Source organism: Centroberyx gerrardi, chromosome 13, assembly GCF_048128805.1.
Source record: "Centroberyx gerrardi isolate f3 chromosome 13, fCenGer3.hap1.cur.20231027, whole genome shotgun sequence".
NCBI classification, from domain to species: Eukaryota; Metazoa; Chordata; class Actinopteri; order Beryciformes; family Berycidae; genus Centroberyx; species Centroberyx gerrardi.
The window spans coordinates 6371195-6396655 of NC_136009.1; the positions used below are offsets into that span (position 1 = coordinate 6371195).

At 41.7% G+C, this 25461-nt stretch overlaps 1 protein-coding gene across 1 annotated transcript in view; it reads left to right on the forward strand.

Moving 5' to 3' along the window:
• The window catches only part of astn1 (astrotactin 1), a 329475-nt gene that overhangs the window by 114346 nt on the left and 189668 nt on the right, over positions 1-25461 (forward strand). Inside the window, exon 12 of the mRNA XM_071907023.2 lies at positions 15143-15293. Coding sequence (XP_071763124.1) covers positions 15143-15293 — 151 coding nt within the window. The remainder of the gene's footprint in view (positions 1-15142; positions 15294-25461) is intronic.

Below are 25461 nucleotides of genomic sequence, written 5' to 3' on the forward strand. Positions count from 1 at the left end.
TAAAAAAAAACTACTTGTAGCAGGTAGTGTAAGTGCCTAAAGCCTACAGTATCCTGTATACTGTATGAGGCAACTGTATTATTTTTTCAAGCTAATCATCAAGTGGAACGTTTAGGGTTTCTCACAGTAGACTGTTCACAGGCAAAATGTCTCCTATTAGCCCCTATTATGTCCGAGCAATCAGCTAGCAATGAAGATTGTAAGCTTAATGTACAGTGTGTTCATTATGACCAGTAATAATTGAAAGGTCAGCTGCAGAAATTAAGTGTGTGACGAGTGTCTGATGCAAGGCTGCCTAGCCACTCCACTCTGTACATTTGAGACAGATTACAGTTTTCTTATCCCGTGTGAATTGATTATCGATCACATGACATTGCACATTACATTTCAATGTTAAAGTACTAATTTCTGACATTTTCATATAACTCATCTTTGGTGCTCAGCGTTCGTTGCTGTGGTGTTTCTGCTCTGCACTTCCCAGAGATCACCTGTCAATCAAACAGTGTGTCCAGTACTGTGACGTCTTTTTCCTTGGAGTTTCTGTTGATGAAGTTTGAGTTTCTCTTTTCTTTGTCTGTTCAGCCATGGTGGCTATCACTGCTCATGCTAACTACCCAGTTCTTCTTCTGTTTATTCCAAACAAACTGGAAACGTAAAACGCTTCACTTTCTGTGCAGCAGAGGATTTTTCCCAGGAAAGATCTACCAGACACCAGGTGTTTAGAACAGTAAATGTAAAAGCTTTCATTAACTGGATATAGATTGATTCTCCATTGTGTTATATCAGTCGGCAATAGAGAGCAGCAAAACTGACATTTATTTATGATAATGTCACGGGTTATTACTTTAAGCCTAAAATTAGACCATCCCAAGCCTTGAGTTTCACCCTTGGGTGCTCTTCGCAAGATGGATTCGCTTTGCCATTGGATTTTCATTCTCCCCACCAGACTGTACCGATTTTCTCAGATATTAGGTCAAAGAGTTACCTACCGTTGGAAGCAGAGTAGCGGGGGCCGTCATCCCTCACAGCAGTTGTTAAGGTGGTGGCGGAGGTGGCGGTAATTATGTGGGTAAATCCATGCTAAGTGGGTTTCACCTCCACCAAAGGGAGTAGATAACTCTCTCAGACCATCAAGATGAAAGATTTCATGACTGTACACCTTAAGCCTCATTTATTAAGCAATACACTGCCGCATTTGTTTAGAAAAGTACACTATGTGATGGAAAGGCCATTTAATCTACAAAGTAATGAGTTTTAAAAATACATGTTTCCTTTTTTAGATGTTTTCCCAGCCTTTTGGGATCTTTCATTATTGTGCATACACACTATTACACTATTAATCAATAAAGCCCTTTGGTCACTGGGACATTTATCATATAATCGTTTATTTATGCGCTATTTATGCTGATCATAGTAAAGAAGAACGGAAACATTATGACTACAGATGCTCAGGCAAACAGTTTGTAAACATCATTACATAAGCAAATATAGTTGCTTAGACACAAAATAATGACACGGTAAGAGAGAAATAAAATGTAGAATATAAAACTAATAGCATTATGGGAGCATAATGAGCAATGTCATTTTATGATTCTTTACAGTTACATTTTGGGCATAAATGATAGGAGCCAGCACAGAGTTAGTGAAACATGTTATCCTATAATCTGCATCCCACATATAGTGGAGCAGATAAGCTCGTGTATGGACGGTATTGTGCATTTTATGACTAAAGCATGAAACTTTCTCCAGTGTTTCTATAAACCATGAAGTTTATTTTCAGACGTGGAGGCATTTCAGATTTGACCTCTGGGACTAGGCAGAGGGCGAACAAATTTCAATTTTTTTTCACTTTTTCACAGGCATAAAGGCGGTATACATCAATTATGTTTTATTTTTACGCTCTTATTACACATAGATTGCACAGAACTGCTGTAAACTCTGTTTTAATAAAGTAAAACATGAACAAATGGGGGAACCCCCCCACTCACACACAAAAAAACGTTGGGGCTATGATATAGCCCTGGTTCTCTGAGGGAGAGAACGAGACGTCACCACATATGGCAGGGGTCTTCAACCTTTTTCAGCCCAAGGACCCCTTGGTCGATAGAGAACAGAGCAGGGACCCCCTAGATTTAAAAAAAAAAAAAATTGTGTTGCATTTTAAGCCTGGCCTATAATAACATATTTATAATCCCTTATTAACCTATTTATATACTCAGTTATTATGCTTACGGTTGCTAAAACGTTTATACATAATTATTATTGATGATGATGGTGATGATGATGATGATTATTATTATTATTATTATGATGATTATTAATGATTGAGGCTTGTACTTTTTTTTTTTTTTTTTTACAATGAGACATTTAGCTTAACTTTAGCTTCAGGATGACACATAGGCCTACCTCAGTGAGATGACTGACCCTGGTGAGTGGCACACAGCTTGTCTATTCTGGGGGAGATGGAGGTTGTCAGGCAGAGCATCATATCATCCTCAGGCTGCAGTCTTGAACGGTATTTACTCTTCAGGTAGGTGAGGGAGGAGAATCCACTTTCACAAAGATAAGTTGTTGCAAAAGGCAATAGGCTCACCATTGCCTTTGCTGTCAGCTGGTGGAAGGCTTTCTGGCAATAGATCCAGAACTGGATGAGAGGCCTTGACTCATACACATTCTTGTGCGTACTGTCTGTGGATAGGTCGATCAGCTGATCTTCCTCAGAGGCTGTCAAGTTTGAGCCGTCCGATGCATTGCGTTTGAATGGAAACTGTATCCATGTCTTGTCCCTTCTCCAGGACTCAGCCTCTGAAAAGTATTTTTCAAATTGACTTTCGAGTGCCTCCAAGTGTCCAACAATTGCGCGTTTCACGTCAGGTGAGAGCACCACAGGATCAGCCAACTCCTCCATTGACGGAAACATGGAAATGTTACCTCCCCTGATTCGCTCTCTCCATCTTTTTGTTTTCTTCAGAAAGATGGAAGCATCTTGTCATACAGCTGAATGGCATGTGTATTGCGGCCCTGCATAGAACTGTTCAGTCTGTTCAACTCTGAGAAAACGTCTGCCAGATATGCCAGTTTAGTGACCCAGACATTGTCATTGAAATCCACAGCCAGCTCCGCGCGGTTTTGACCAACTAAAAACTCGTGGATAGCTGTGCGTAACTCGAACATGCGTGCCAATACTGATCCGCGAGAAAGCCATCTGACCTCAGAATGGTAAAGAAGCGCATTGTGTTCCTCTCCCGTAGCATCGCAGAGAGAAGCAAAGAGACACGTTTGCAAGGCCCTCTTCTTAATAAAATTGACAGCCTTCACAACAGTGTTCATAACATCAGCAAGTTCAGCACTCATTTCTTTGGCAGCGAGAGATTCTCTGTGTAACATGCAATGAGTCCACAGAACTTGTGGGGCGACTTTTTTGACAAGCGCAGTCAGTCCACTTTTTTGACCAGTCATAGCTCGCGCACCGTCAGTACAAATCGCAACACATTTTGCCCAGATTATGTCATTTTCTCTGAAAAAGTAATCAGTCACTTTGAAAATTTCAGAACTTGTGCGTTCAGGAAGCTTCTTACAAAACAAAAATTCCTCACACATTTCGTTTTGGTCAACAAAACGCACAAATGCCAAGAGCTGTGCGTCTTTGGACATGTCCACAGATTCATCCAACTGCAATGCAAACGCCAATTTTAGTTTCTTGATTAATTGCACCCTCACATCAGATGCCATTTCACCAATTCCCAGAGCAATCGTTGTGTCTGACAACGGAATAGTCTTAAGTTTATTTACATATTCATCATTCCCAAACATTGTCTTGCACATATCACTGGCCGCGGGCAATATCAAATCTTCTGCAATTGTATATGGTTTTTTACATTGAGCAATGCGAAGAGCAACTTGATATGAGGCTTTCAAAGCAAGCTCTCCAACTTTCGCTGATTTTCTCATCATTGTCTGTTGGCATTGGAGAGAGTTCAGATGAGCCTGAAAGTATTCCAGTGTTTTATCTTGCAAGTGGCCGTGATTCTTCTCCAAGTGTCGCTGCAGCTTTGATGGCTTCATGCTTTCGTTTGAGAGCGTCGCCGAACAAACAACACACACCGGCAATTCAATCCCTTCGGTTTCTTTGAAGGTAAATCCAAACTTTAGGTAGGTTTCTGAATATTTTCGGGACTTCTCTCTTTTGCGTTTACCCTCTGCCGCTGGGGCAGGTGCTGCTGGGGCAGCCCCATCACCTGTGGTCTCGGACGAGGTGGAAGGAGTAACGGTAGGATCCCGAGCTTGAGGCCTAGTTACTGTTACAAAGCGATCCATTCTACTTCACATATTAACCTAGTAGTAGGCTAGTTATTAATTATTTTAGCACCGAACGCGTTTTAGCCAACACTTAGCTTGCTATAGCAAGCCAGCAAATTTTTTTCAATGGCGGTTGGTCACGTGTAGGCTCTGCATCACGCACCGTGGTTGCATGGGAATCATTCATTTTGTAAATCGTTTTTGTCAAAAGTATCTTATTATTGCCTATTAATACTTGGAGTTTACTCAATATTATTATTTTTGTCTAAAATACATTTTTACATTTTTCACGTAAATTATTTTGACGAAAATTGGCGGACCCCCTGCAGTACCTCTGCGGACCCCCTAGGGGTCGTGGACCCCCGGTTGAAGACCACTGAATATGGGATACGCCTTCCTGAGGTGCTTTGCTCCGAAGTCCTCTAAAACCACGCCAGAATGGCTGATTGAGCTGTCAATCATCCCTCGTCAACCGAGTATATATATATGATGTGACAGCGGAAATTACCTCATTTACCCTTAATTCGCGGTGGCCAGAACATACTGAGGCACCGGACAGAGCGAGGCCCTCTGTGGTGACGTCTCGTTCTCTCCCTCAGAGAACCAGAGCTATATCATAGCCCCAACATTCTCTTTCAGTCAAGACCTCAACGTCACCACATATGGGAACATATACCCCCGACGCCGAGCCTGTCCACGTTCCTAACCACACAGAGGAGATAAAATCCACATCTCGTGGCTCATAAGACTATGACTGATGATACTGATGCGCTGACCTAAATCATGGGGATCAATAAACTAAGACAAGGATGGCCACAGGGAAAAATGTATACTATAGTATATACTGTATATAGGCTACCTTTATAACTTATGATGGTGCTTGTGGGTTACAGGACGTCATTACTGACAACACACTATGCGCAACACTCTGAGTGACATCCAGATTGTAGAAATGGGCAAAGGTATGAGGGGAAGCCCAGCTGGCTGCCACACAAATATCCTCTATGGATAGCCCATTCAAAAGCGCCACCAAAGCTGCCATGGCACGCGTAGAGTGTGCGCGCAGCCCCTGTGGAAGCTCTTTCTGTGCCAAACCGTAGGCCATGGAAATAGTATCCACTATCCAATGCGCCAAGCGTTGTTTGGAAAGAGCGCGACCCTTAGTCTGAGCTCCAAAACATATGAATAACTGCTCAGAGCTCCGCCAGTCTTTCGTATGATTCACGTAAATGCGCAAGGCTCTGACAGGACACAACGTATTCAAAACCTGCGCATCCTCCGACGCAAAAGGAGGGGGAGAAAAAGCAGCAAGCCTAATAATCCTCATCCTGTAGTGAGAGGAAATATTTTTTGTCTGATATGCTGGACTGGGGCATAGTGTCACACTGCTATCCGCTTCTGCAAATTGCATACACACATTGTTAACAGACAGAGCCGCTATAACCTTCGCTTAGCAGAGGTTATAGCCAAGAGAAATGCTGTCTTCAAGGAAACCAGTTTAATTGGCGCACTCTCCAGGCTCAAATGGAGTCTGGCACAAGGCATTTAGCACTATAGTTAAATCCCAATTTGGCATCAGTCGAGCGCAAGCCGGCCTCAACCTCCTCGCACCTTTAAGGAACCGAGAAGCCAGCGGGTGATTGCCCGGGGAGCCACCATCAATACCCATATGGCACGCCGAGATAGCCGCGAGATCTGTAGCCTCTGTAGCGAGTACCGCCTTTTGGCTTGCAAAGAGGTCGACGTCTGCCTCGCCAAATCGTTCCCAGTTCTGAATCACTTCCATTCCGTTGCGCGGGGCTTCCCTCTGGAGAGCAGATCTGTACCATGATTCTGACTCCCCGGCAAGTGACTCGCTCGGAGAGACAGCAACCGGCTCTGGGACCATAACATTATGCGACGGGCCAGTTGGGACATCGGTCTCGAACGGAGGCCGCCCGCACGATTTATGTAAGATACTGTGCTGGCGTCTGTTCTCACCAGAACGTGTGAGCCCCTGACATACGGCAGAAAATGTTTCAGAGCTAGGAATGCGGCTAAGAGCCCCAATACATTTATGTGGAAGCGCGTCTGTGCACCCCTCCACAGACCGCTCGCCATCCTTCCCTCGCATACTGCACTCCAACCCCGTCTTGACGTGTCTGTGGTAATCGCCCGACGACGGAGAATTGGGCCTAATACCACGCCTACTGACAGTAGTGAGTGATTTCTCCATGGAGAAAGGGCTCGCCAACACTGTCTGTCTACTAACAGCCAGCATAAGGAACTATTCCTGTATGGGCCTCATATGCAATAGACCCAACGGAATCACAGCCACCGCTGCTGCCATGAGTCCGAGTAACTTCTGACACAGGGCGACCTGAACCCGTTTGCCCAGCTGGAACCTTGCTACGCATGCCTCGAGGGAAGATATCCTTGTTTCCCGACAGCTTTACGCACATCAGTGTGGAGTCTAATTCCAGCCCCAGGAACAGAGTCTGTTGGCTTGGCCTCACCCGGCTCTTTTCCCAATTTATCATCAAACCGAGGGAGTTTAAATGGGATATAGCTATCCTCGCATTCCTCTCTGCCTGTGTTTTCGACTGACGCAATTAGCCAATCGTCTAAATAGCAAAATAGTTGAATCCCTCTCTGGTGCAGGAGGGCTACTGCCTCTTCCATGCACTTTGAAAAGGTCCTCAGGGCCAGACTCAGACCGAACAGCAGCAAGAGGTACTCGTATGCCTCGTCTTAAAATGCGAACCTCAGAAACTTCCTGTGGCGCACTGTAACCGACCGGGACGTGAAAATATGCATCTTTCAGATCGATGGTAATAAACCAATCGTTCTGACGGATGCTTTGAAAAAGCTGTTGATGTGTGAGCATGCGGAAGGGAAGCCTTTTTAAACTCTTGTTTAGCAGCCGTAGGTCCAGAATTGGTCTGAGACCCCCGTCTTTCTTTAGGATCAGAAAATACCGACTGTAAAAACCGTTGTTCGCTTCTGACGGAGCAACACGTCTTATGGCCCCCTTTGCCAGGAGTGACTGAATTTCCTGTTTTAAGACACGAGCCTGCCGGTCTTGTACCGTAGAGACCACTATGCCCATAAAAGGAGGGGGGCTGCGTGTGAATTGAAGAAAATAGCCTTCTATGTTCACATAGAACATAGAACATGGCCTAGCTTAGCGGGCTAGCTGCTAGCGCTCGCAATTCAGCCCAAAAAGTTCGACGACGCTCTGGCAGGGGCAGAATACCAGCTGCAGTGAACTTATCAGTCATGAACTAATGAGAGAAAACACAACCAAGTAGTGCAAAGAATAGATAACGTAGTAGTTAGTCTTCGAAGTCCACCGCGAAGGAAGGGTGAATGAGGTAATTTCCGCTGTCACATCATATATATATGCTCGGTTGACGAGGGATGATTGACAGCTCAATCAGCCATTCTGGCATGGTTTTAGAGGACTTCGGAGCAAAGCACCTCAGGAAGGCGTATCTCATATGTGGTGACGTCGAAGTCTCGACTGAAAGAGAACCCCAAAAAGTGGACTAGCAATGTTGTTGTCATGTCGGCATCTCTTAACCCACCCTACAATGACATTATCAGTTCAGTATGGTCATGTGTGTCCTTTCTAAGACTAGCAGTCTCCTGAGCATGAACAAACGGCAGTGCACTTGAGGGCAGCCTTTTTGCACTTGCAGCAGTACACCCTTTCTTGCAGCCACAATGGATAAGTTTGTAGCAGCTCTGTGAGGCTTCTGGAAGGGTGGTCCACAGTGGCTGCCATCCCGTTGCTTCCTTCACCCAGCCCCAATCAGAAGGGTTTGGCAGCTCAGGGTCAGGTACTAAAGCGTTGCTCCAGACATAGATATACAGATAGATAGATATATAGATAGACAGATATACATGATTATAATGCAGAGTGATGGGGCAAAAACTGGAAAAATGCAATGCTGAGGTCAGTGACCTCTCAAGGTCACCAGAGGTCAGATACAACCCAACAATCCATGTCTGAAATAAAACCTTGGGGTATGTAGATTATATGCTGAAACTTTCATGCTTTAGTCATAAAATGCACAATTGGTTTGCCTATCTGCCCCACTAATACTGTTATTGCCAGTGGTTTATCTCCTGCTTGAATTAATTACAGTCAAAACCACATTCTGTAGGAGGCATCTGAGGTCACAACCAATTGTAGGGATTACACAAGAACATCTCATAACCATGCAGCAATGCCTCATACAGTACAAAGAGTGCCATACTGTATGTCTCCTTTCATTTGTTAGATATAATGTGAAGACAAATGTAAGAAATTATGGATTTGAGAGATCAGGACCGATTAATCAGAGAGTTTGATACATATATAAGGGATGGATGTAACATTATATGTTTTTCTCATGACATTGTTCTGCATATTTCTATAAAACGGAGAGATCTGAAAGGACGGCCATGAAAAAAAAATTGAAAATCATGAACCCAAGCTCAGTCGAAGGATGACTTTGTGCTGAAAGAACATGAATACCGTTAACAAAAGGGCAGAAATTTCATTTGATTAATTTGTCTCTTACAGAAGTTGATTAATTTTCAGACATGGAGATTTTTTTTTTCCTCCCTCGGGGACACATTGTAATAGTCTGGGAGCCATTCAACTTTTTCTCACAATGCTGAACGCGAGTGTGAGAAAAATGGCACTGAGTCTCTTTGTCCATTCATCAAATGTCAGGCGAGGAACCGGCCGCACACAATACTGCTCATAATGCTGGACATACAAAATATGATATTAATCATGCAGGATATATCAAACAGTGTGTTTTAAAGGTGCTGCATGTAGCATTTTAACATCAATAAATCATTTCCACATTCATTTTGAGACATTAGTATAATAACTGTAAACAAATGGGACCAGCCATGTAGACACTGCATTTTACATTGTATATAACTGGACTGAATTTGGTGGGAAATCTGCTGTATTGCGGAGTGAAACGCCAATGCAAAAGTCACTTACAACATATTTATCCTCTTTAGTAAAGCAAAAGAGAAAGCAAACGCATGCGGAGCGACGCCAGGGAGGGGAAGCAGGGACAAGTAGCGACATCCTCTGTGTGACAACTTGACCTTTATTTTCCCCCAAGCCGCTCAAGTTTAAAGGCATACTGAGCAGGATTTTCCCCCTTGAAATAGCATAGACTCATCCAAAAATGATCCTACTCAATCATGACTTCTGGCCCATTGGTAGTCTGTGACAGTGTGTGTGTCTGCAGAGAGCCTGCCTTCTGCCTGTATTTTCTTATTTCTGAATGTTCGGGACGTTTCTGGGCGTCAACCTTTTGGCAGCGGGTGTGTCCGCCTGCAACCAAAACCACTGCTGAATCCTTTTATATCTAAAATGCTGGCTACGGTGGCAATCCCAAACTCTAATACAGAGTAACTGGAGTTCTGGTCACAGCTAGTGTGCTGGCAGCTAGCCACCGTTGTTAGCATAGCTTCGTTGTAGTAGAAAAGCTGATATCTAATTTAACCGGCACCTACCTGTCACACAAAAACACGAAAACAGGCCAAATCCCGTTGCTCTTCATCCCCATCCTCTCCTTCAATACTCACCAACGGGTTAAAGCCAACAGATTCACTCTCATTTTGGAACGTACCTTGGCTGCTTGCCGTTTCGCCTCGCTGTACCTTTTTACTGTTTTTTTACCGTTCTGGCAACTGCAGGGAGGAGGAGTCAACTTTGAAAGTTGTGTTTACAAGCCACAACCAGCAAAATCCTACTCAGTATGCCTTTAACATGTGACAAATATCGGTCTTGGAAATTGTGCAATATGTTTTGGAGTCGTCACAGAAAAGTCACAGAAATGTAATGGGTACAAAGGTATTGAAACCCTGTACTGTACTTTGCTTTCTAATTTCAGTAGGACCGCAGCTTTTTTTTGTTACCAAACGATCATCTCAAACAGTCACTCAAGCTCATCATATTCTTCGTCAGTCCATGCGGTTCTGGGCACGGTTCTGCCGTTGCTTCCCTCCTACTGTATGTTTACCCGTTGCTATTCCCCCTTCTTTTTCAATATTTTATTTTCATTTGGCAGCCTTCTTCAAGACGCCGTGTAAATAACTCATTTCCTTCTGATCTATGATCTGATGAATGCTCTCTTCAGCTTCCCCTCGGGGGCCGCGAGGAACACCGCTACCACCTTCTTGAAGCTGCTGATTTACTCTGCTTTTGAGCCGCGTTCCCCCATGTTTGATAATCATTTGTCACTGTGTCTTGCTCCCTGGCAGGAGCACAAATAGAAATGGGCTGTGATCTCCACTCCCTCGATTAGCTGACTTCATGGCAGTGAAAAAGACTGAATCAAGTATCAGCCTTGGCTTTTGTTTTCTTAATGTATTTACTTGTGCTTTAGTAGCATCCTTCAAAAAGTTGTTTGTTTGTTTTTTTCGGTAGAGGATCAGACTTCTCGGTAGCTGCAACTCACATCCATTATTTTACTTGTGTTTTTCTCATGTTTTTTTATTGATTTGAATATATCAATCGCGAGACAAAATGACAGATTGAGCATTCAATATATTTGATTTCTCCTCTCCTTTCAGGCTTTGTGAAAGAGAATTGAAAGGAAATGATTGCGTTCTTACAGCTTAATTTAAATATCAAATAGGGGACACACATCAAGGCGAACTTAGGTGCAGAGAGACTGTTTGAATTGAAATCCTTGCAGCACAGTTTTGTTGCCCTGCTCATTGTTGATGGAAACTTTCACTTCTCCCCTGGAATTGAATAAGAAGCTAATGCAAAGTAAATTGCAGGTTCTAACTGGGCAATTAAGCCTTGATAGACTGAACTTTTCAGTCGCAAATGGTCAGAATGAATGGTTCTTCATTCTGCTCGTTTTGACATTCATTTAGACTTGACCCTCCCATTGCTTAGTTGTCCATGTTAATGGTGCCCATAATTGAGGCTTACATTTATTGCCTCTTTCAACTGCAGACAGCTGCCTCAGACAAAATGGTAGATATAAACAGGTAGTACTTATTGGCCATTCATTTCAAATGTGCAGTATTCCGTCAAAATCTAAACTGTATGGGGCTGGGATTTTTTTGGCTCAGAAAGAAATGTATTTGTAACATAATAAAAGACCTTTTCTTTTGCTGGAACTAATTTCCCAATTTGCAGACTCATACCATGTCTCTGTCATCAAAGCAGTGCAATTGCTTAACTTAACCCTTGGATACCTGCTTGGTTCCAGTTGGACACTTTATGGAAAGGCTAACTGAATTCTAATGGCAATGAAGGCGTATATTTAGGGGTTCAAGCCTGCAGGGCTGAAACCCTGTTGTGGTGTTGTTCTTCCTCTTTTTCTGCCCTGAAACAACCTGTACCTCAGAGACCGTAAGTCATTGAGCAACCAAAGTTAGTGGATAGGTTTCAAATCTCCCCCACTAGTCAGGCAACAGAAATTACACCAATCGGCCAGATGGTGGCGCTATAACAAGCTACTTTACGTTTTGGCCAATAACTCCTGAACCGTAAGGTCTAGAATTCATTTTTTTCTTGGCTCAAGCCGACTGCATTGATGCAGATGCAGGTTTTCAGGTCCACCATGTTATTTTTTCCGGAATGTTGAATTTCATGCAAAACCTATTTTTTGCTATTCCCCCCCCCCCCCCAAAGTTGATTCACTCACAACAAAATTTTGCACACAGCATACATGTACTTCCTAGAGTTACGGCTATTATCCAGCATTTTGAAAATCCAAATTGTTATGCCATGGTGCACCAATGAAGTTGATGACAGAGATGCTCAAACAGGAAGGGAGGCATAATTCCCAAATGCTTCATGTTAGAGCAATCAAATTTGGTAAATAGGTTTTTAAATCTCCGTCATTACTGAGACAACAGAACGTATCACAATCCCAATTGCCCCATAGTCCTGGACCCCACTAATGGCCGCTTGCGTCTTTATTTTTGATAGTTTTTGATATTCAATAGTAAATTGTATTGTGCACAATCTTCGGATGTGCCTTGACTGTAATTGCAATTCCAAAATAATTTAGCTCTCTACAATTTCAGTGAGTTTCATCATCTGTCAGACCTCCATTCGATGGGTCCCCTCTGAATAAACGACAACAAAGCAATGGACAATTATAATAGAAAAATTGGTTTGTGAGATAACATCAGTTTGACTGTGAAAAGCAAGGAAACCTCCCGTTTAAATTTTTTTTTTTCTAAGGCGAAGCGGCAGAACACAACTTTGCGAGAGTGTGTTGGATGGAAAAACAAATACTTATTTTTGCAAGAGCCTGAGAGGTCATCATTTTCTCTCCCAAGGCAAGGTTCATAGCAATGCTATTACAGAAGTTCTTGTTTATCATCGCCAGCACTATTCCTCTTCAGAAGCAGCCGGGTGATTCAGATTCCATAACAAAAACACTGTAAGGTCTGCTTTGCTTTGTTCTTCATCACCACCAGTCTCAAGTACATACTTCAGTTGGATGATCTGCTTACTGACCTTGCAAGGTGTTTAGGGGGTACAGAAAAATTTCACGGAAACACAAAAGAGATTGCTCAGGGCAAGGTTATAACAATAGAACACACAGCCATGGTGCTTTTTATCTCACGAGTCTGCTACTTTGCATAGCAATTGTTGCTTTGAAAGCTCAGCTTTTGTCATGATAATGAAACAGATCATGAATTAAAAATGCAGGTATTTGTAATTTACAAAAATAGAGAATTCTTCATTGAGTCGCTGTTTAAAAGCAGAGCAAGGTGGGAGAGAATGTGTCACAGAGCAGCGTGTTACAGCACCACTCTGACATTACTAGCACACACTGAAGCATAAGGTAGAGAAATGCAACATCTTGAACAATTTTACATGAGTGTAAATTGTATATGTTATTGGCAACTGCACACAAACTGTATTCTTTGTTGTTTGCATGCAAATTTGACTCAAAAAACAAACAGGAGTGACCTAGGAGTTGTCTAAGTTGAGACCTGTCTTCACTATTCATAGTCTCACAGCATTAATACTACTACCACTAATACTGTAATAATAATAATCAGAACATAACAGGCAGGGTGTGAATTATACTGTGACTTTCAGGTGGGTCTCCAATGTTTCAGTGAAAGCCCACTGCAAGATCCACTACATCTATATGCATGCGTGTGCTTCAGTGAGCTGAAGACTGACAGTGAATTTTTTTGGTCTATCCACCAGAAACTTCCAGACTGCATACAGCAATACGACACCAATTCACTCATTTCGGGAATCCATTTAGACACAAATAATCAATGCAGGCCCAAACACAGTGGCAACCAAATATTTTCACGCACAATCCTCCACAAAAGATCAAAACCGGTGCTGCTCACACCAATGCTGACTGACAGCTGACAGATAGAATGCGCTATATGACAACATTGAGTAACATCTCCAATTAGGTAGCATAAACAGATTAACAGCCATATTGACTGTATGTAGACGGCGCTACACAGACACAGACAACCACATTTAAACCTGCAATAAGCGATATCAGACCATATAACCAGTCCTGAAACTGTGTGCTATCTGGAGATTTCATTGAGACATAATGATATAAACCAATATCCACACAGCAGCAGCTGTGTTGCTCTTTTCTAAAGCTTGTTGTCAAATTCCGCTCCAGAACGAAGCTCCTGCCGCTCTCCCGTAGCTAACCAAGTGTTTTTTTAAACTAGCTTGGCTCCTCCATCGCTGTTTAGAAGTGACTCTCACTGAAAATGTCTGCATAACAGTAAACTTGTTAAACTAGTAAACTTGCTACCTGCCTCTTCACTTGTCACTGTGGGACATGTAACCTTCAGTGGGAGAAAGTTCTGGCGCAGAGAGACTGGTAACCGGCTAGACTTCGGTAGGTACAGTTAGCTTAGATGTTAGCCTTTAAACACGGTGCTTTGCAATGTTTGTCCTTGGGTGGCCTCCATAGTGCAGTGGGCGAGTGGCTTTGCTGTGAGTTTATTTACAAATGTATTGCTGTTTTTGTCATCCTCTAGTGGTCAGAATATTTTGCTTAAGTTGTAAGTTAGCCCAAATCTTCTGGTGTCCGTTTGTTTTCTCTTTGACATTTTTTGAAACTTAGTGAAAACAAAAGGTACTAAACGTAAAACAAAATGGTAGTTTTTTCTCTAAATGTAATAGGTAGCGACACTGGGTGAAAACTGCAGTAACGTTAAGTTACAGTTAGTTTTCTTTTAATACACAATGTACAACTACAGACCCACCGCTGAACACATCTGAATGATAACGCTACATCAAAGCTACCAGGAGCTACTCTGGTAATTTCCAGGGGAGCTTTTGTCTCGTTCAGGGGGATTTGGCTCCCCCTAGCTCCCTGGTTATTCGCACCATGGTAGCAGGTGAAGTTTGTGTTTTTTGCATCTGGTTATCAAAGAGGCAATTACATGCAGACTACACAGCTCAGAAGGACAAGAGAGAGAGAGAGAGAGAGAGAGAAGAGAGATTTATTTTCCCTCAGAGGGAAAATAAATCTGATAAAATAACAAGAAAATGAAATTAGTTTTTGTTTTTGTTCAACAAGAACATTTCCTGCAGCCCCACTTTGTGTTTAGGCTGATAAGACGGGTGTATTTTTACATTAAAAAAAACTTGCCTAGTGCTGCTTTAATTCTAACCCTAACTCTAAACCTAACCTGATATTACAATAGCTACTTTTCAAACTTTCAAATATTCTCATTTTAGTCTCATTTTCAGTCTTTACTAGTAGAGTAAAAACCACACAAACACGCAGATGCAAAGAACCGAACAATGATCTAGTTTTTGTTCACTCATTTTATGCTCTTTGTTTTTTTTTTTTTTCTCTTTCTGACCCTGCAGAGAGGAGTTGATGATCAGTTCATCCTTTGACAGTCTGGAGGTGCTGCTGGACTCGTTCGGGCCCGTCAGGGACTGCACCAAAGACAATGGCGGCTGCAGCCGCAACTTCCGCTGCATAGCCGACCGCAAGCTGGACTCCACCGGCTGTGTGGTAGGTCTTCTTTCTCTCCACAGACTCCTTGTAGGTGCTTGTAGGACATCTATCTGCATGTAAACAGGTGAGCTGCCATAGCTTGGCAACAGCAGTGGAACCCATTTCATGCTTTCTATAATTCAAATTCAAAGTATATTACAGTGTATGTTACAGTGTCTATACATCCTTTAGCATTATGAGATCAAAGCATTGAAAAGCCTTGGGAACCTTTGTTGTCTGAAGATGAAGAAAAAAAATAATGAATATTCTGTATTTTTTATGTTTCTGTCCGCTTTCATCAATATTTATGAGCTAAGACGGTAATATCAGGGACAACTCGCAGACCCACACCTCATAATGTGTCTGAGCGGACAATTTGACTCTGTTCCTTGTCCGATGTGTCTCTTACACTGACAACACATTCATTACCACCAGGTGGTACTTAGCAACCAGGAAATGTACCAGCCAGGTTTGTTTTCTTCTTCCATCTGTTGGGGGCTCCAGTAAAACCGCTCTGCTTATTTGCAGAATCTTAGCGCCGTCTGCTAGTGTTTTGCTTCTCCTAAATCCCCCCTCTCCATAGATGGGCTGTCAGGCGCCATCCCCCCTAACAATTTAATTTGTTTTCAAGTACTTTGATGCACTTGAGCAGAGCCCTTTCCGGTGGGCTTGGGAGTTGCTGTTTACGCAGTCCAGTTTGCTTCATCTCATCTCTTATAAAACATCTCAACAAGGACACAAAAGGATGCTTTTTAATGCAAGAATGTTTCACTTATAGATCAGTGGGTATGTATTTCCAAGCAGTTATGTGTGTCCCTTCATGTTAAACATTAGTATACATTAATCATTTGCAGTAAACGTTCCGGACAAGCATGTAAAACGCAGTAGCAGCCTGTTTATTGATCTCAGCTCTTTCATCATTCGGCTTCTATCTTGTGCGTTTGCTGCTCGAGACCGAAATAAGATAAAATGTATGGTAAATGTATTCTGTGCATGGGAGATAGAAATCGGATTTCACATTAATTTTCTTTTTTCCGGCCGCGGCGCACATTCTATGCATTTCTGCTGCAGCCAGATGTCATATAAATTGAGGATATTACATTTGCATTACCGTGGTGAACTTTTCAAACGAGTATTTCCGCTAATGCTCTTATCTGAGACCCGGCTTAGAACGATGCAGAAAATTCCATCTGCATTAGTTAAAGGTGCTGAGTACAAAAAAAAAAAAAAGTGTTTACCCATTTTATAGCATTTTATAGACTGCTAGCTATAGCATTCGGCCCCCGCCATTGTGTCTCTGCTTGGAGATGTGAAGTGTCATTTTGGAGATGCTTGTTATTGAATTGGTGCTTCAGTACAATCTCCTGCAGCAGCTAGTGGCTAGTAATGGTTAATTACTACAGTTAATTGGTCTGCCCAGAAATTATGCACAGCACTGCATTTGACAGCGAAATTTTAATTTCTTATTGGAGAAGACAATTATTTTTATCAATATGCCGCCCATCACACTTTTGCAATATACAGTACAGTACACAGGACCTTCTTGAATATCAGCTGTTAGTCCTTTGCTAATGCAATTAAACTCCTGAGCTTTTTTGAAGGCCCCGGCGGTGCCGTTCACAACAAATGCGCTGAAAATCACCTCGTTTATTTCCTGCGGGCTTGTAAACGCTACAAACTAAAATTAAATTTTCTAGCCGAGCAATTAGATCCCGTCACAAATTTACTGCCGCCGCCTGAAAGGGGCCTTCCATCGGCTCTCATCTCGGCCTCTGCGGTTCAGCTTCATAAGGGTTTATCACAAAAAATACTCACATCTCATTCGTCGGCGGGACTGGTAGTAGATATAGCTCGGACGCCGCCAATAACATCCCCTATCTGAAATTGCTTCATACGCTCTCTGAAAAGGGGCTCCAACCAAGTTCTGACAACATGTCGCTTGCCAATCCGCATTTGAATGTCGGAGAGTCAGAATATCCGTCCAATTTCCGCCTCGGACCCGAAAGATGTCAGAGTGAGAGATTTCCAGCCTGGGCTTTGAAGTCTCACGGGCGTTTGATTACGCCTCATTCCGTTAATACATTCCTCTCTGTTGCCTGGCCTCCCCCTCCTCCGAGAACCAGATCTCTTCTAATTATATTCTTATTTTGACGCTCGTAATTATTGAACAACGGCTTGTGAATCGCCAACATCTAGAAGGTGCGTTCTGCGCTGTTGCAGTGTATTGCAAATCCTTTGCCAAGAGCATCAGAATACGGAGGAACAAATTATCCAATTTCTCGCGTACCTGAAATTTGTCTCATATGGATCCAAAAAAGTAACAATGAAAAGATTTATTGCCAAGGCTTTTGAGATCTCCTGAGATTCTCTTTTTCTGTTCTGTTAATTATTTATTGTCTTGTTATATTTCTATCCCCGTGAGCTCGTCGAAGAAGACTATGATGTTTTTAAAGGCTAATGAACCTTTGGAATGCCGCTGAATATCAGCGCTTGAATGTTTTATTTTTTCCCTAAGATTTATTAGTTAATGTTCACTAATAGCCAGAATTGAGAGAGGTAGAGCTCCATTGAGGAGGAAGCAGACAATATGTGAGACAAGATGGAAAAGGTGATTACAGGAGCACCATGGGGGATTTTCTGAGGGACCTGGGTGCAGCTTCTGGTTCACATCAGTTATTGCTTAGATTGAATGAATGTTATTTTGGGCATGGAAGCTCAAAGTAATAGCAAATTTCCATGTTTTGTTTCTTTTTTTTTTTTATTATTATCTTTTTATTTGGAAAAGTCAGGAAATCAGTTACAGTCAATTCAGTTCAGACAATACATTTTAGTGTATAGCCATGCATATCCATAATCCTCATCCCTACTCTCTCACATACTCCACACTCTCTCATCCACACACACACACACACACACACACACACACACACACACACACACACACAAAGGGAAAAACAACAAAAAATAAAAACAAACAAAACTGAGAAAATAAAGTAGGATATTGCAGCTACATTTCTTGTCTTTCCAAAAGCTTCTCCTATTATTTAAGAATATGAACTATTTTTTATGAACAAAAAACAGAGGGGATGCTCCTATAATGAATCACAAATGTAACGAAAAACAGAGAAAATAAATGAAACTCACACAAAGTTTTGTCGTATAGGTGTTATATACTCAATCCATTTTTCCCAAATCCTTGTAAATTAGTTCTTTTTTTAGTCTCACAGAAAAGGTAAGTCTTTCCATTACGAATATATCAGGTATTACATCGACCCAGTCATTAAATGTAGGCACTTCAGGCCGCAGCCATTTCCTCGTAAGTGCCTTCTTACTTGCAGCTCTTAAAATTCTAAACACAAAAGTATCGGTACTCCCCAGATCAAATGTAACATGTCCCAGATATATTACTTCACATCTAAAGGTTTAGTTTTGTTTGTTGCAGCTGCACAGATTCTAGTTCAAGTTTCTAGTACGTGTTCACAAACATACACTGAATGTATTACTACTACTGAATCCAGGTAAAAGCCATTATCTCTTATTGATTTCCCTTATTAAATCTATAGCAGTCACAAAGGAGGAGATGGAGATAAAGAGAAGAAGAAGAGTTAGAGAAGGATTTTGAGGCTTTGAGACACTTGAGATGCAGCTCAGCATCAGGAAGATGTTCCTAATATGTTGTACATTCAGTATACAGTATATCTATTCTCCTAGGCTATAAGAACAGATTGAATAAATGGAATGGTATTTCATTTTAATATGACATGTCATCATTACCAACTCTAAACATCGCCACGACTACAGTAGCAGCGAACAAAGCCATTGATCTTCGCCCAAGCACACACACACACACTTCAGCCCTGTCCGTCACCGCAGCGTCGACGCTCCCAGCTGCCGTTGCATATATTACTGTGTGTTTTAGTAATTACCTTGTGACTGTCGAGCTTATAAATGAGCCTCTCATCCGTCTAATCAGGGCGGTAAACTGGCTGGGCCCCAGCGCTCTGATTCCACACTAATCAATTAACACCTTGTCTGAGTCGGCGCTGCCAGTAGCTGTCCCGTCCGTCCGTGTTTAATATCTTTTCCTCGCGCGAGAAGTCGACCGGCGGCGCTGCTGGCGGACCGGACCGACCGACTCCGCTCCGTCTTCACTGATGTATTGTACTCCTGGGGAGAGAGGCGACGCGCAGCGCCCTGCGGAAGCGAGAGCGTAATAATCACCGGATGATTGCGAGATTAATTAGCTGCCTCTCGCCACCAAACATGGTGGGGAATAAGACCGTTGTTGACACGGCGATGGAATGACGAGATTAGCTGGCCGCCGTCCAAAACGCCGCTTATTTCACGGTGCGGCGTGATATATGTACCTACAGTACAGTACACAAGGAGTACTAGTCATTAGGGCTGTTTCCGAGGGTTTTACAGCTATTTGTATTGTGAGTCTGCTTTAGTAGACAGTGTGGCGCAGAGAAACAAAGAAGGGTTGTTTGTACATCGTGTAAGCAACTAGGATGCCCTATTAAAGCTGTTTTTATGCTGGCAGCATCAGTAGAAGCATACATTGCCTGGTTGGATTCCCAGTTTGGTGTTTATTAATCCTTCAAATAGATAAATAGTTCCATTTGTTCCACGTTGAGAAACACTGCATCCGTGTTTTTTCCCCCCACCATGGATTAGACAGGGTAGGTCACGCTGCCTAGAGGAGGTTCCGCCCTGCTGAAAGGGGTAATCCGCAAGATGTTCGCTTTTTTTTTTTTTAGTTCGGTGACATCTTTGGTGCTCAGCCTCATTGCTGTGGTGTTTCTGCACTGCTCTTCCCAGAGATCACCTGTCAATCAAACAGTGTGTCCAGTACTGTGACGTCTTTTTCCTTGGATTTTCTGTTGATAAAGTTTGAGTTTCTCTTTTCTTTGTCTGTTCAGCCATGGTGGCTGTCACTGCTCATGCTAACTACCCAGTTCTTCTTCTGTTTATTCCAAACGAATCGCTGGTGCTGCTGCCGGACACATAAAACGCATCACGTCCTGTGCTCCAGAGGATGTTACCCAGGGAAAAGCTACCAGACATCGGGTGTTTAGAACAGCAAATGGAAAAGCTTTCATGAAAAGTAACTACTATGCATTCCACAAAGACCCACACAGTACCGCAAAGTAACTAATTAAAGTCTAAAGTTTGCAAGTTTGTTAATTTCACCTTGATTCAGTGGAAAGTCTTTAATTATGACCAATTTAGATCATGAGAATTGTGGTATTTTTCAGTTGCTCTACTGTAGCAATAATACCCAAGAAACTACTTTATCTAGTTTATGTAAAATTCTAAACTGGGGAGATAAGCAAGGAAGTTCAACTGTTTCCTTGTCTCTACAGTTAACTTAGTAACACATTCCATTTTTCATATAGAATACTTAAACGTGTTGCACAGGCTCCTAAATAATGGTTAAAATACCTAATAATGATGAATAGGCCTAAAAATGAGCAATACAAAAAACATAACAGCGAAAAGTAACAGTTTCTGCTGCCAAGGCTAGAGAGGATTGCTGGACGAAAATTGCAGATAATGTAAATACATACATAAATTGGTTTATCATTGCTTGTCATTAAGGCACAGTTAATTAATACAATAGTGTGTCATCTCATTGAGTCGCCTCTTGTTGCCCAGTTGCTGCAGTGATGGAATATGAGTGCATGAGTTGCATCAATCACTGTCAGGGATCCTATGAAAGAATTTCAGCACAATTGATATGCTACGGTAAATTTCATTCATTATTGAGAACTATAGCTAGTCAACTAATGCAAGATACCTGCTATTTGATAGAACCCCTCTTTTATAGCCAGAGTGGGCAAATGGCCTGGAAATACTACTAACATTTATTATATCTCTGATAGCCTATAATAAATTATCATGGAAAGCAAAGTGGTTCTCTAAACCCTGTTGCCCTGCGAAGAGCCCTTCTTACTCTCTGTTAATTCAGCATGCCTATCAGTAGGATATATAGGCCTAATACTTAGTTCACTTATCCCCCTGTACAGTTCTTTTTATCATTTGTCTCTGTCATTTCAATGCAGCGTTTTTGTTCATATCGGGTTTTGTCGATGGAATATTTGCAATAAAAGTTCACAGGATACTCTCGTTGTGGTGATTTTTCCAGAGAGCTGATTGGTGAGGAGGCAGGCTTTTTATAAGCTTTGATCCGATAGCCTGGACATAACCTGCTCCGGAGAAGGTTAGGTGTGCAGCATAGGTTACCATGTTACCAAAGTGAGCCACCTTCATGAGACCGAAAAGCCAGAGTTAAGCCCATAGTTACCTTGCTAACCCACTAATCTCGTTTCGTCAGGCAGGCCCCGGGTGAAAAAAAACCATCATAATGTCAAGTGACCCAAGTGATACATCGCCCGACTGCTACCTTCAAATACCTCTTTGACCAATCAGATCTCTTGGTCGGAAGCAGCGGTGTTTGAATAATAATCCCGGACGGCGGCGTATGTTGCTGGCCGAAGCAGTTCTTTTTACCACTTTGTATTGACGCAGTCCCCCTCAGGCAGCAGAGACCAATCTTGACTTGGATCACATTTTGAGACACTAAGCAGTGTTGAGTGGAGTCAATACCTGGCAGAGATATAGCTAGACCTCAGCCCTAAAGAGGAATAGGAGCATATTAGATTGTCACTACTGATGTTTCTCTCCTTGGGTCATTGGACTCATGTGAGTGTGGGTGTTTCCAGACTCTGAAGGTGGACAGAAGCATTTACTGAATTGCATGTATGTGTTCTTACCTATTGCTATGAGATTTTAAATAAAATTCACTTTTGCGAGCCTCAAAACTGTGATTTATACACACTGCACATGTTTCCTCTTCACTCCTGGAGCAAGTATTTTTTCAAATGTTCTTGAATTGGCGATCGCTTGTCCTGGAATTTGGCAAACAGTAGCGCTATTATACAGCAGTAGTTCTAATATTCTGAACAATGCTTTGGAAAAAGAAATCAGTAAGTCTGTAAAAGTCAAGAGAAAATATTTTTGTAGAAGTAAAGGACATAGCACCAGTATTAAGTTAAGGTCAATTACATGAGCTGCTTTCTCAAAAAAGTAATTGAAACTTTAACAAAAACTGTCTTCAGTTATTTAACATTGATTTTGATTTTTCTTTGATGCTAAATTTAATTAATTTAATAAATGATGTAAATCATCCTCTCACTCCTCGTCTGTTGGATAGGAACACCTTCGTGGAAATAACGGATTGCAGTCTGATAAAAAAATTTTAAATTCTGGTGGCTCAGTTGAATAAGGTGCATGTCATGTAACTGCAAGGTCATGGGTTTGAATGTGGCCTTGGACCTTTGGCCCATGCCATCCCCCTCTCTCTCTTTCTCTCCCATCCTTCTTTCATCGCTCTCTTCTGTCAACTGTCCAACAAAAGCACAAATGCCAAAACAAAATCTTTCAAAATGGTAGCTCACAAACCAACAAGCGCCTTGCCTGTCCTCCAGCCACAAACCAGAGAACCTTCACAGCTCCCTTAACACTAGAAAGGCCAAGCTGTTGAACCCCATTCTGTGGCGATTCCATTTTATGTTTCCAACAGCAGTAACAGCGGTTTGTTTGGAATAAGTAGAAGAAGAACTGGGTAGTTAGCATGAGCAGTGATAGCCACCATGGCTGAACAGACAAAGAAAAGAGAAACTCAATTTGCATCAACAGAAAATCCAAGGAGAAAGACATCACAGTTAGGCACGTCACGATTATCCTGGCCAAAATAATTGCGATTCACAATATTATCCCGATAATCATCAAAATATGCTTAAAACTCTTAAAATGGCACTAAAACATACTGGAATCACTTTACCTTACATTTTGTTAAGAAACAAATATTTTTATTGCATCATAGGACACATCTGTTTTTTTGTGAACATCCTTTTTAGTGAAAGACAAACAAGGACAGATTCAGACTCGCCAACACCCAGCAGGTAATCACAATGAGAGAAAAAAAATCCATTAATAAAAATAATCTACCTATCAACCTGATATCCAAGCATTCACATGGTTCAATTAGTTATGTGTTGTAAATGCACAGTAAATGAATAACTTGTTTTGTTTTCAGATCACACAGACAGAGGTACAGCAAGGACAGCAGAATGAATGCAAAAAAACAAACAATCAAACAATCTTAAATAAGGTAAACATAAATTATAAGGTCTCCCTGCATAAATAAAGGATAAATAAATAAATAAAAAATAGCAACATTGTGTGAGTCTGTTCTTTAAATAAAATAAAATCAATAGGACTGTACGTTAGTGAGCTAGACAGCTTTTTCAAGTCACTCATGAGGATATTCACGCTTGTGACGATATTCACGATTATCCCGATAATGGAAATTCACCAAGATAAAATTATATTGAGTGTTTTTATCGCGATAAACGATAAAATCTTATATCCTCCCATCCCTAGTCACAGTACTGGACACACTGTTTGATTGACAGGCGATCTCTGGGAAGTGCAGAGCAGAAACACCACAGTGATGGGCTCTAGTGGATGGGGACTGAGAGATTTCTGATTGTAGGGACAGACCTACAGAGCACAAAACTGCAAATTAAAGCAGAGGACTGTCATGTGTCGAAGGGAGAGTGAACCGTTATGACACTGGTATCAATCATTTGATTATAAAAGTTAAAAGAAAACAGACTTTTGCCTCAGATTGCTACCAAAAGGCTCCTGGATAAAGATGGACACATTTTCCTTCCAAGTCTAGAAAAAGCTCCCTGGTATTGTATAATGCTGATGAATCCAGCAACTTGGTTCTTAAGATTGACTGTCTGGTAGGCATTGAGATTCCGCTGTGTCAAGATTGGCACAGTCAAGCCTCATAATTTCACCCTGAAGTCTGTGAATTAGACTGATGTATTGATTAGATGCTTAGCGCTTTATCGTGTGAAAAGGCATGACCAGATGTTCAAAACAAGACAATTCTGAGCCCTATTTGAGCCCTATCCAATGTAAAAAAAAATCACATTTACAGTTCATTGTTCCCTTTAATGCAGCGAGCAGCTGTGACATGCCATTGCTTGTTTGTCAGCGGTCCACCAGAGGCCGTCTGATGTGTCTAATGCAGCAAATCAGGACCGGCTCTTCTCTTTGGCTCTGTGACCTCAAATTATCCCGCTGGAAAGTCTGGTTCCTCGTAGACCAAAGAATGTCTAGAAGCGGCAGCTAAGGGCAACACCATGTCATTAGATCGCACAACTTCAAACTTTAACTCAAATCAAACTTCACCAAGCACTTGCCACATAGTAGAAATGAAGCTTCTGTGTTGTCTATCTTTTTGAAAGCAATATGTGTCATTTTTTTTTCTAAGAATTCTCCCAGCAGTAACAAGATGTTTCTTTTTTTGGGGTGAGCAAAAAAAGCTTTTTACAAATAATGTGGAACAAAAAAGTAACAGACTGAGATTCAACAGGTCACAGTTTCTGTCTAACTTCAAATCTAGCAAAGGAGCACATTGTCTTACAGTTGAAAATCTCATATTTTAAAAGTGATTTTAAAAGTGATTATTGATTTTTACATGATTATTTGGAGATTAAATGAAATACTCGCAATGCATCGACAGCTCCGAGGATCAGTAATTCAAAAGAGCTCGGGTTAAAGAATGTGAACTTTCCCTTTATAAAATGTCTTCAATTTCAGTATGTTTGCATTTGACCTCAAACACCTTGGCACTAGGCTGTGCAGGAGGTAGGAGAGGTTACCAAATTATCTTTCCGCACCAAACCGACTCAGTGTAGCAACCACAGGAGACCAGAATGCGGAGCGAGGACTCTGGGCTAAGCTGACCTTTGACACAAGCTGCTTTTCATCACACAGGCCTATATGAAAAAAAAAAACTCTGTTAAGAAACTTTCTCTATTAAGAAACTTCAGAAGAAGCTCGGTTTGAAATAATGTTTGAGGCTACAAATGTGATTTTTTTATAACAGACCTTTTCCAGAATAGATAGGTTTCTTTGTGAACTTAACACAAACCTTCCTGTGGGCTTCTCTCTACAGTGTGGAAAAACCTTTTAAGTCTCTAGCAAATATACCATCCCAGCTCCCTATTTGATACATCTCACACTCAATATGCTTGAGTATATAGCTATAACAGGTTGTGCCATAATTGTATAAAAACTATAAGATGCTTTTACAGCAGGCCAT